This window comes from Emys orbicularis, chromosome 4, assembly GCF_028017835.1.
Source record: "Emys orbicularis isolate rEmyOrb1 chromosome 4, rEmyOrb1.hap1, whole genome shotgun sequence".
Taxonomy (NCBI): Eukaryota; Metazoa; Chordata; order Testudines; family Emydidae; genus Emys; species Emys orbicularis.
In genome coordinates this window covers 155,826,300-155,837,855 of record NC_088686.1, presented here as the reverse complement: position 1 = coordinate 155,837,855, position 11,556 = coordinate 155,826,300, and the positions used below count along the sequence as shown (strand labels likewise).

Below are 11,556 nucleotides of genomic sequence, written 5' to 3'. Positions count from 1 at the left end.
TACCCAGACAGACTAAGCGATTTGCCCAAGATGACACAGGAAATCTGGCAATTGAACGAGGTCTTCTGAGGCAAAGGCTGCTGCCCTACCCACGGATCCACCCATGCTCAACACTTACTTGAAATGTACAAATGAAATAACTGTTATTTTCAAATGCCAGCTTTTTGCTCAACTGTTTTGCTCTCTGTGTGTGCGTATCAGAGTCCTGTCTTGCTGCGTTAACAGCGGTTTTACTCTGTTAGCTTGGTGGAGTCAAGATCTGAGCCAGACTCGAATCTGACTCCTGCATCGCACACAGGTTGTTCTTTTTTCTTAACTCAGTTCAGACTGAAGGCCTGTTACTGCTGATGGGAGAAGGAGAGAACCCTTCTTATCTCTCTGATCCCCGGCTCGGTTTACAGGGTTGGTATCTAGGCACTGTTTAAATGGAAGACAATTACTCTATTGTTACTTTTTCAGCATCTCAGCCAGTACACTAGTGGGTGTTTAATAGCTGCTGTGCCTCACCCCAGAGGTGGCTGCATTTCAGTGCTGGGTGATCATCTAGTCTGCGATACACTATGTCCAAAGAACAGACTAAAGCGCTCATGCCGGAAAAAGAGGGACGTCCAGAACTGGGCGAAGTGGAGGGGATTCTGCTCTCCCAGGCCACCTGTAATGAATGGCAGCGGATCCAGAGTTTCCAAGCCAGGCCCGACGATCTGCTCATCTGCACCTACCCCAAAGCAGGTGGGTGTTTGCTGAGGGGAAGGCTATAGAGAAAGTTACGAGCACTGAGACTCAATGTACGCCCATTCCTGTGGCCGGGAGCATCGTTAAAGGGCTTCTTCCACTGTGCTGAGGGAGATGATGTCTTGGAGAAGATACCTGGATAGGGTGACCAGATGTCCCGATTTTATAGGGACAGTCCCGATTTTTGGGTCTTTTTCTTATATAGGCTCCAATACCCCCCACCCCCTGTCCCGATTTTTCACACTTGCTGTCTGGTCACCCTATACATGGAGAATACATTGTTACTCCTTTTTGACCTGAGGGGATAGTGAATTTTTAGGGTTCTTTTGGTTAGAAGGAGAAACTAACATTGGAATTGGTATTTCTTTGATTGAATTTTGTTTATTTACAAGGAATATAGAGAATCCTCTGACCTGAACACAGCAGGGATCAAACCACAGGGGACCGGTTCTTTGCTTACAGTTCCAAGACTCTTTTCCACCAACCCTCTGCCCAAAAGCTCTCTCTCGCTTAGCTTTGTCTCAGGGTCATGTTACCAGGGCTTTTTTGGCTGTCTCTGGGGCTTCGTTGCTGCTGGCTTCTCTTTAGGCTACGTCTTCACTACCCGCCTGAATCGGCGGGTAGAAATCGATCTCTCGGGGATCGAATTATCGCGTCTCCTTGGGACGCGACAATCGATCCCCGAATCGACGCTTGTACTCCACCAGTGCAGGTAGGAGTAAGCGCCGTCGACGGGGGAGCCACGGAGGTCAATTTGCCGCCGTCCTCACAGCGGGGTAAGTCGGCTCGGATACGTCGAATTCAGCTACACTATTCACGTAGCTGAATTTGCGTATCTTAAATCGACACCCCCCTCCCCCCCGTAGTGAGGACGTAGCCATAGACACACAACTGCAATCAAGTGAGTCGACCCCCAGCCTCCTGTATTTGCATTCAGTCTAGTCTTTGAGCAGTGGCTTTCGTTATCTGTCCCCAGGGTGGCTTTTTCCTTTGTTTCGGCTATCACTAAGCAAAAGAGCATTTAGTTGCTCCGTCATTCAGTCTGAATGGAATATCCCTAGTTCTTATATAGCATTTTCTGTCAGCACATCTCAAAACACTTTGCATAGGAGGTTGGCATCAGTATCCTACTTTAAAGATGGGGAAACTGAGGCACAGAGAAGGAAAGTGACTTCTCCAAGGTCCCCCAGCTGGCCAGGGTCAGAGCCGGGACTAGAACCCAGGTCTCCCAAGTCTGGTGTTTTATCCACTAGGCCTTGGTGTCTCAAGGCAGCCAGTAAACCCGATCTCCATAACAATATGGGCACAGCGGGTTTGGCTGGAATAAACACTCCCATCCCCTCCTTTCCCGGTGGGAAGGCACAACATGGATCCAGGAGATAGTAGACATGATCCAGCAGGACGGGGACTTGGAGAAGTGCAAGCGCGCCCCCGTCCACCGCCGGCACCCCTTCATCGAGTGGGCTCGTCCGCCCCAACCCTCAGGTAGGTGCTGCTGGGGTGGGTGGGGCTGGTTCTTCACGCACAACATCTGAACTTCACTCCTGCTTGCAGGTGTGGAACAGGCCGAAGCCATGCCCCCGCCACGGACCCTGAAAACCCACCTCCCCGTCAAACTGCTGCCTCCATCCTTCTGGGAACAGCAGTGTAAGGTAATACTTCCTCTAAGCGCCACACCTGCAATGGAAGCCACTGTGCCCCACCCCAGAGGTGGCTGCATTTCAGAGCTAGGTGAGTGATCCCTGGGCAGGGCTGCTGTGTGGGTATTCAACAGCTGGGAACAGAGGTGTAAGGTAACCCCCCTCCCAAGCTTGAGCTGAGAGACCCCCTCGTCCTGCAGCAGTGACCCATAGCAAACCTCTCTCCCTCTGTCATTCCTGCCCCATTCACCCAGTTCCTGTACGTGGCTCGTAATGCCAAGGACTGCATGGTCTCCTACTACCACTTCCAGAGAATGAGCAAGGTGGTGCCTGACCCGGGCCCCTGGCACGAGTATTTTGAGATGTTCATGGCGGGCAAAGGTGAGTTCAGCCCAGCTCCTTGGCTTGGCATCCAGAAATTCCTCTTCCTGTTGTCCGTGCTGGGGTGAGCGCCCCTGCTGGGAGTCACCCCATCCCCTCAGCCCTGGGATCCCCTCTAGAGTATCCCACCCTGGGGAGAGCACCCGCTGCTGGGGAGATGTCCCCTTGAGCCTGGTGGGGAGACCCCCCATCCCTGTTCCCTAAGCCCTGGAGTCCCTCCCCCAAGGAGAGGGCCGCCTGCTGGGGACACACCCCACCCACACGGTCTCAGCCCTGGGATCCCCCCCAGTGACCCCAATCCTGGGGAGACTGTCCCCTGCTGGGGAGACCACACGCCTGCGCTCTCAGCTCTGAGATCCCCCTAGTGCCTCTGTGGTCTCGGAGAGTGACCCCTGCTGGGGAGACCCCCCCACTGCTCCGCACCCCCACTTGTGCTCACGGTGCTGTCTCCCTGCTCTCTCTGCTGCAGTGGGCTGGGGTCCGTGGCACGACCATGTGAAGGGCTGGTGGAAGGCGAAGGACATGCACTGCGTGCTCTTCCTCTTCTACGAGGACATGAAGAAGGTGAGCAGCTCTGTGGGGGGGATTCAGGCAGGCTGAGGTGCAAGCCCCATAGGAGCTTTGAAATGGCAGCATAGGGGACTCCGCATGGGAGGGGGGGAGAAATGAACTCTTCCCAGCTTGTGTCTTTAAAGGGAACAGGAGATGGGACTCCAACGCTGTGAGCTTCCCTGCAGCAGTGCCCTGCTCTAGCTTCCAGGGCTGTGAGCTTCCCCACAGCTGTGTCCTGATTCAAGCTCAATTAACTTCCAGACAGTATTGCCATGGACTGGCAGGGACTCTAGTGCTGTGAGCTTCCTCAGAGCAGTGTCCTGTCAGTGCCTAGCAGGGGTTGTAGCGCTGTGAGCTTCCTCAGAGCAGTGCCTTCCCCACAGGACCCGAAGCGTGAGATCCAGAAGGTGGCCCGGTTCCTGGGGAAGAACCTGGACCAGGAGCTTCTGGAGAAGATCGTCTATCACACGTCATTCGACGTCATGAAGGACAATCCCATGGCTAACCGCTGCGGCGTCCCCCTGTCCATCATGGACCAGTCCATCTCCCCGTTCATGCGCAAAGGTAACAGTCCTGAGACCTGCCCCTGGGATGGGCTCCAGGGCACCCCCTGCTGGTGATTGGTGTGTGAGCCCCCCCCCCCCCCCAAAGTAACACACTTCTGAGACAGGCTGTACACACCCTGTTCCTGTCTGGACCTGGGTTGGCTGTTAAGCTTCAGAAGGGCATTTAAAAAGGGGAGTTGTGGTTTGGGTACCTCATGCTCCCATTCTCCTATATGGGTCAGGCTTCCTGGCTGGACTACATCTCCCATGATAGATCACAGTCCTCCCCTCTTCTTGAGTGCATCATTGGATTCTGGGCCATGGTGCATCATGGGACATGTAGTCCGGGTAGGTAGCCTGAGAGTCCGGATTCCTGGGTTCTATCCCTAGGGCTGGGAGGGGAGTGGGATCTAGTCCGGACTCCTGGGTTCTATCCTCAGCTCTTCCACCAACTCACTTCAGAAGGGCATTTAAACGTCTATAGAGGTTTGGGGCCTTGCCCTGCTTGGCTCACAGCCGTGCTCAGCAAGGCCTTGAGAGCTCTGAGCTTCCCCAGAGCAGTGCCTTGGCAGCTGTGATAGGCCTGATGCAGATGCTGGCTGTGTCTAAAGTCCAAGCTCTTCCCCTCTCATGGCGACTCCTGTCTCTGCGTCTCTGTTGTCTGCAGGGACTGTCGGGGACTGGAAGAACCACTTCACCGTGGCGCAGAATGAGCGCTTTGATGAGGACTATGAGGAGAAGATGGCTGGGACCAATCTGACCTTCTGCATGGAGCTCTGAGGACCCTGCCTCTGAGCCTGGCAGGATCCACCCGGCCTGCCACAGCCACCCCTACAGGTCCCTGAATCTCTACCAGTCTCTTCCAAGGTGACGGACCTTCTGCCATGGACCACTCCCAGGCTCAGCCAAGCCCCAGTGCTTTTCTGTGGGGCGGCATTGAGAGTTCTTCCACTGTATAACTCTGCCCTCTCTGTCCCATTTTTACCTCTTCTTCCCTTCCCATTATCACCTACTGCTCCTTCCCTCCTCCTGACCCACCATGGCCCATCTTTACAACTGTCTGGAAAATGGGAGCTATTTCCTCCCATGGAAAATGCCAATTTGGGCTGTGGGGGGACCTGAATTCCACAAAATTTTAATTTAGAAATGCTTCCTTATGGGAGTTGTGGTTTGGGTACCTCATGCTCCCATTCTCCTGTATGGGTCAGACTTCCTGGCTGGACTACATCTCCCATGATAGACCATAGTCCTCCGCTCTTCTTGAGTGCATCATGGGACTCTGGGCCATGGTGCATCATGGGATATGTAGTCTGGTTAGGTAGCCTGAGAGTCCAGATTCCTAGGTTCTATCCCTAGGTCTGGGAGGGAGGGGAGTGGGGTCTATTGGGTTAGTGCAGTGGTGGGCTGGGAGTCAGGACGCCTGGGTTCTATCCTCAGCTCTTCCACCAACTCACTGTTTGAGCCTAGACAAGCCACTTTCCCTAACTGTGATCTCCATTGGAAAGAGGGAAAATTAAGTCACTATACTCTCTATTTCATGTCTCTAAAGCAAGGTGATGCGTGGGGGGGTATATGCAGGATCACATGCCCCACCCACCCCCACCCCCGATTTGCTGTTTGGCTTGTACTGAGCATGCTCAGTAACACTGCTGAAGCCAGCTGTCATCATTCGCCCACTGTTGCTCCCGTCATCTTTGCTCTAAATCCCCTTTTAGGTAATCTCAGTTGCCAAGGTCGAAGGAGTAACATAAATGTACTTCTCAGTTAATTCCTGAAACAACTGTTACTTCCCCTGTGGGCTCCGACGCAGCTGGGCTGGGGAAACGGGGCCAGATTTCTCCTCACCACTGAACCGTGCAGAACAAAGTGATTGCTTTTTTTAAAACTGCCACTTGCCCTTTCATTAACCTCAGCTGACAAGTCTGATCCAGTTGACTGTAATGGAACAGGAGCTGGGAGTGCAGTTAAGGGTGATCTGCTTTCTTAGGGAACAGAAAGAGATTGATCAAAGGATGGCTGGGGTCAGACATTGGATAATTTGGTATTAAGCACTTACCCAGGTCTAAATCATACATGTGAGCTGGCAGAACTCTGTCATTGGGGTTTCTAACTCTACAGCCAGCTGATGTCTTTTAGAATCCTCTTTTAGAATTGATAAAGAATTTTTTATCTCCAGAATTCTTTTTGATGATCAGCTGTTGAGATTAATTTGTTGATTTGACTTTGATTTGGCAGTTGTAATTAACGCTGGTCCCCCCACAAAAAAAGTCTTGATGGAAGAGTTTTCCATCAAAGGTGTGTTGATCCAAATTGAAAGGTTTTGTTATCAGCTAAGCTTTTGACAGAAAAAAATCTCAACACAATTCTGAATCAAAATGGAGCATTTCGTTTTGACTTGCTTGTTTCGTATCAACTTATATTGTGAAATATTAATTGTTGTACTAACTTTATCATTGAGTTATCAAAACATTCTGATCAGGTTGTGTGCAGGCTTCTGAATCAAACATTTTCTTCTGAAATGTCCTTTCCAGAAAAGCTGTAACTGCTTATCTGGATTTGCAACAAAATTCAGTGTCAAAATGTTGGACCTTCCCACGGAAAATCCTGTTTTCCAGCCAGCTCCAGTTGTATTGCTTTTATTTGTAGTTTGATTTTATGTTAGTAAAAGCTTAACTTTGGTGGGAGGGGGTTGAAGTGGCTTTAATAAAATTTATAAAAAGGTACCGAGTCACGCTTCTTCCAGTAAGCGAGTTGGGTCCAGAATCCTTGAAGGTCTGGGTGAATATCAGCTGATCAACCTAAAAACCTGACCTTCTCCTCTCGGTTAGTCTCTGTGTCTCACACAAGACAAGTCACTGACACTGGGTGGACTAGTGGTGACAATAAGTGATCTGAGTGCAAGTAATTTATTTTTTGCTATCGACTGTGAAATTAATAAAATACGAATGGTGTTAGTTTAATCTCATTCTAGTTCTGTTTATGCTCCCGATCTGCTGTTGGACAAATCCTAAGTAAAAACAGATGGTTTTCAGATTAACACCACCTCCCTTCTCCCTACACGGTGTTCTTGGAATCCTTCGGGATCACCTTCACAGGCAGTATACTAATGACTGACTGACTCATTCGGTGCTGAGGTGCAGCTGACAGTGGGGTGGGGAAGGTAGGTAGGTAAAAGCCTCACAGAAACACGGCACAGGGATGGCTTGCCCCAAGCTGAGATGCAGCCACCTCTGGTGTGGGGCATCTGAGCTCTTAGGGGATAAAATCTAGGAGTCCTGGCTCCCAGCCCCCCGCTGTAACCAGCTAGACCCTGCTCCCCCTCCTAGAGCTGGGAATGGAAGCCAGGAGTCTTGGCTCCCAGCCTCCCCTTCCTTTAGCTACAGGACCACAATGCTGCTCTGTGCGTCTCATTATACTGCCAGCATTTTCAATGCTAAGGACATTTGCATTCTTAGCATGTCCCCATGCCATCTCTTTCTGTGTGTGCAGTGGCGGATTAACCACTGGGCCAATGGGGCCTGTGCCCAGGAGCCCTGGCTAATTGGGGGACCCCTGGAAAAAGGGGGACCCCCATGCCCCAACCCCACTCCCCAGCAGGCGCACCGGGCAGGCAGGGGAAGCCCCCACACCAGCTCCCCAGAAGGAGTGCTGTGCAGGGGGGCAGGGCAAGTCCCTGCACCCTGACCCCATTTCCCCTGGCAGAAGTGCTGGGGGGAGGGCACTTGCTCTGGCCCAGAGCCCCACAAACTCCTAATCCACCTCTGCTATGTGCCACACTGTCAGCATCATCTCTGTGCTGGGAATGGAACCCAGGAGTCCCAACTCTCAGCACCCCCCGCCCCTAACCACTAGACTCCACTGCCCTTCCAGAGGCAGGGATAGAACCCAGAAGTCCTGAGGCCCAGCCCCTGCTCTAACCATTAACCCCCACTCCCCTCCCAGAGCTGGTAATAAAACCCAGGAGTCCTGGCTCCCATGCTAAAGAGGGCTTGAGAGATGAGATCGTTAACAATGGCTGTGCTGTTCAAGGGCCTTATTAGAGTCTACTTTAAGGAGACAGGGCTCTGCTTGTGAATTTGCCTGTGGGTATGTTTTATGCATCTTCAAATACAAAGTCTTGCTAGAAATCCTTTCATTAAAGAAAGGAGGCTAGGAAAGGATCAGCTGACCCGGTGCTGCGGCATTCAGAAACTTGGCTATTAAGTAACCAGGCTAGAAACACAGGGCCAAATTCATAGAGTTTGTTGCCAGAAGGGACCAGTCGATTAGATCATATTCCGGTGGAATACAGTTTCACCCAGAAGTCACTCCTGTCTTGAGCCCAATACCTTGTGTTAGACCAAAGCGTCTTTCAAAAAGGCATCCAGGCTGTTTTTGAAAATTTCTAGAGATGGAGAATCCACCATGGCCCTGGGGAGTTTGTTCCTGTGGTTAATCACCTTCACTGTTAAAAATTGGTGCCTTATTTCTGACTGGAATTTCGTCTGGCTCTAACTTCCAGCCCTTGGTTCTCCTACCACCTTTCTCCACTAGTTTAAAGAGGCTGTGGATACTTGGGATATTCGTCCCACAAAGGTCCTTGTACACGAGCATCAAGTTACCTCTCGATCTTTTTGATCAACTAAACAGACCGAGTCTTTCACACTCAGGCATTTTCTCCAGCCCGCCAAGCATTTTTTTTAGCTCTTCTCTACACCCTGTCCAGTTTTTCAACCTCCTTTTTAAAATGTGTCCACCAGAACTGGGACCCAGCATCTGTGTGACCAATGCAGTGCAGAGAGGTTAAATGGCCCCTCCACAGATTCCCAGCTCCCTTGCCTTCAGTGGAGCGACAATGATTAACACCAGCTGACAGTCTGTCCACTTTGTGATAATCAAGTTACCCCGGCCCTGATTCTCTGCCGCCTTGCACCTTGTGTTGCCATTTAAATCATATACTTGGTAGTGTGGCCTAGTGGATGTTGGTGTCTCTTGTTTTCTGCCTGGGGCACACAACAGTTAATCTTCTGATGATTGGAATGCTAGGCCTCGTCTACACAGCCACTTTACAGCGCTGAAAAAACACCCCCCTGAGCGCAGCAAGTTTCAGCGCTGTAAAGTGCCAGGGTAAACAGTGCACCAGCGCTGGTAGCTACACCCCTCGCGGGGGTGGTTTTTTACAGCACTGGGAGAGCTCTCCCTGGCCACACAGCCACGTTAAAGTGCTGCCACAGCAGTGCTTTAACGTTGGTAGTGAAGACATACCCTAAGTCTCACTAAAGTCATTGGGCTCAATACAGGGGTATTTATTTGGGTGTAATTGAATGGCCGGTGCTATACATATTAGCTGATCTAATGGACTCTTCTAGGCTTAAACTTTGGGCAACTGGGGCTTAAAGAGAAATGCCATATACAGTACTGCAGTATATGACCCCCCTGACACAGACAATCCAAGACACAGAATCCAGGCCTAAATTTTGTTAATGGACTTTTTTTCAATATACTGAGAGAGATGTATGCAGTTGTTGGATCTGAAACTGCTTTTCATTGATGAAATATAAAAGTGAGGCTGTCCCTTTAAAAAAAAAATAGAGAGAGCGTGAAATGTAATTGAGTCCTGTAATAAGAAAAGGTAGCGCTAAAACAGGGTTGCCCTAGGTGACAGCTCAGAGGAAAACAACAAGGTTTTCAATTTCCCATTGTATGTGTGTGTACAGGTGATCCGTGTATGGCTCTGTGTGTTGGCATGGTGATCTGTCTTTGGGCTGGATGTTTTTCATTCTAGGTGTGCGCGCATGTATCTGTATGACCATGTGTGAGGGGGAATATTTAGGGCTGGCTGTTTTTGCTGGCCTAACGGACAGAGCACTGGAGTGAGACTCAGGACTCCTGGGTTCTGTTTCTATCTCAGCTGCTGGGTGCCCCCAGGCAAGCAGGGCCGGCTCTGGCTTTTTTGCCGCCCCAGGCAAAAAAGCCTCCGGCCGCCCCCTCCCCGGCGGCGAGCCCCGGCGGGGGCTCCGCTCTCCCCCCGGCGGACGGGGGGAGGGCGCCGGGGGGGAGGGCGGCCAGAGTCCCGGGGGGAGGGCGGCGAGCCCCGGTGGGGGCTCCGCTCTCCCCCCGGCGACCAGAGCGCCGGGGGCAGGGCGGCGAGAGGGCGGCGAGCCCTGGCTGGGGCTCGGCTCTCCCCCTGGCGGCCAGGAGGCAGGGCGGCGAGAGGGCGGCGAGCCCCGGCTGGGGCTCGGCTCTCCCCCCGGCGGGCAGGGCGGCGAGAGGGCGGCGAGCCCCGGCAGGGGCTCCGCTCTCCCCACGGCGGCCAGAGCGCCGGGGGCAGGGCGGCGAGAGGGCGGCGAGCCCTGGCTGGGGCTCGGCTCTCCCCCCGGCGGCCAGGAGGCAGGGCGGCGAGAGGGCGGCGAGCCCCGGCTGGGGCTCGGCTCTCCCCCCGGCGGCCAGAGCGCAGGGGGCAGGGCGGCGAGCCCGGCTGTGGCCTCGCTCTCCCCGGCGGCCGGAGCGCCGCGCCGCCCCCCTCCAGGTGCCGCCCCAAGCACAAGCTTGGTGGGCTGGTGCCTGGAGCCAGCCCTGCAGGCAAGACATTTCCCCTCCCCATGCCTCAGTTTCCCCATCTTACAATGCTACTTATCTCCTTTGCAAAGCTCTTTTGGGGATCGACTGATGAGAAGCTCTACAGGAGAGCTGGGTATTATTATTCTTGTGTGTGGGCCTGGGTGAATTGGTGTGGGATTGGATGTGGGTCTGTGTATTTGTGCGGGGCTGGATGTCTCTGCTGACCCATATGTGGGTCTGCACGGATCTCTCTGTGTGTGAATCTCTAGAGCTCTACACACGCCTGCACTCTGTGGTAGGGATCCGTGTGAACCTGTCCTGCACTGAGCCAGTGACCTACTTTCCACGTTGCCTTGCCAACGCCCAGCAAGGCCATTCATAATGGCGCATGGGCCTCTGAGCCGGATTGAACCGGTTTCAGGGACACAGACAGGAAAGCCTTGTATTGGGGAAGAAACCATTCTGCAGAGACGAGGGGGATGGCAGAGAGGAGAATCGAGTTTCTTCCTGAATCCTGATCCAAGACACTGACCAACCTTTTCTAGTCTATAGAGGTTCTTATACCACGCTCATCACTGCAGTATCTGACCCCCTGGCACAGCCAATCCAAGACACAGAATCCAGGCCTAAATTTTGTTAATGGGCTTTTTTTTTCAATTGCAAATTCGGCTCACCTCTCACGCTCATTTTTTTTTTTAATCAGTCAACTTAAACATGCATTCATTTTTTGTCACGAGGAAGAGAAACTCTGCACCCGGCAATAATTCTATGCCACTGAATGGACCGTGATCCGGAAGGGTTTTAAAAGAAATGCTGCTCTTTAAAAAAAACCCTACAGTGACAGTTGTGAATCAGATACTCCGGTGATGGGTACAACATAATTATTATTATTTGTGTTATCATAGCGTCTAGGGGCTCTACACCAAATGTCGCCCCAGGCGAGGAGTGTCTTTGCCCACTCCCTCCCCCATCTGTTAAACTTTTTAATACCTTATTTTTTATTGCATATGTAGCCCATTTCACGACTTTGATGCACGATTTGCATGCATGATTTATCCCTGTCATATAAGACGATACATTTGCACGTTATAGGATCTGTATTTATTCACGCCATATATAAGCAAATAAAAAAAAGTGTTTCCTCTAAGCTTATAGAAACTTTTTAA

At 52.0% G+C, this 11,556-nt stretch overlaps 1 protein-coding gene across 1 annotated transcript; it reads left to right on the top strand.

Moving 5' to 3' along the window:
* Window positions 1-560: 560 nt before the first annotated feature.
* LOC135877365 (sulfotransferase 1C2-like) lies at window positions 561-4,630 on the top strand. Its single transcript, XM_065402793.1, has 7 exons — window positions 561-729; window positions 2,092-2,217; window positions 2,287-2,384; window positions 2,627-2,753; window positions 3,223-3,317; window positions 3,689-3,869; window positions 4,518-4,630. Exons 1-7 carry the CDS (start codon window positions 561-563, stop codon window positions 4,628-4,630), a joined length of 909 nt encoding a protein of 302 aa, XP_065258865.1.
* The last annotated feature ends 6,926 nt before the right edge of the window (window positions 4,631-11,556 follow it).

What these genes read in the sequence shown, in the direction of transcription:
- LOC135877365 (XM_065402793.1), top strand. Translation starts at nt 561, where the DNA reads ATGTCCAAAGAACAGACTAAAGCGCTCATGCCGGAAAAAGAGGGACGT. An exon ending in CTGCACCTACCCCAAAGCAG is followed by an intron (nt 730 to 2,091) that starts GTGGGTGTTTGC and finishes CCCGGTGGGAAG; the next exon opens with GCACAACATGGATCCAGGAG. An exon ending in TCTACGAGGACATGAAGAAG is followed by an intron (nt 3,318 to 3,688) that starts GTGAGCAGCTCT and finishes CCTTCCCCACAG; the next exon opens with GACCCGAAGCGTGAGATCCA.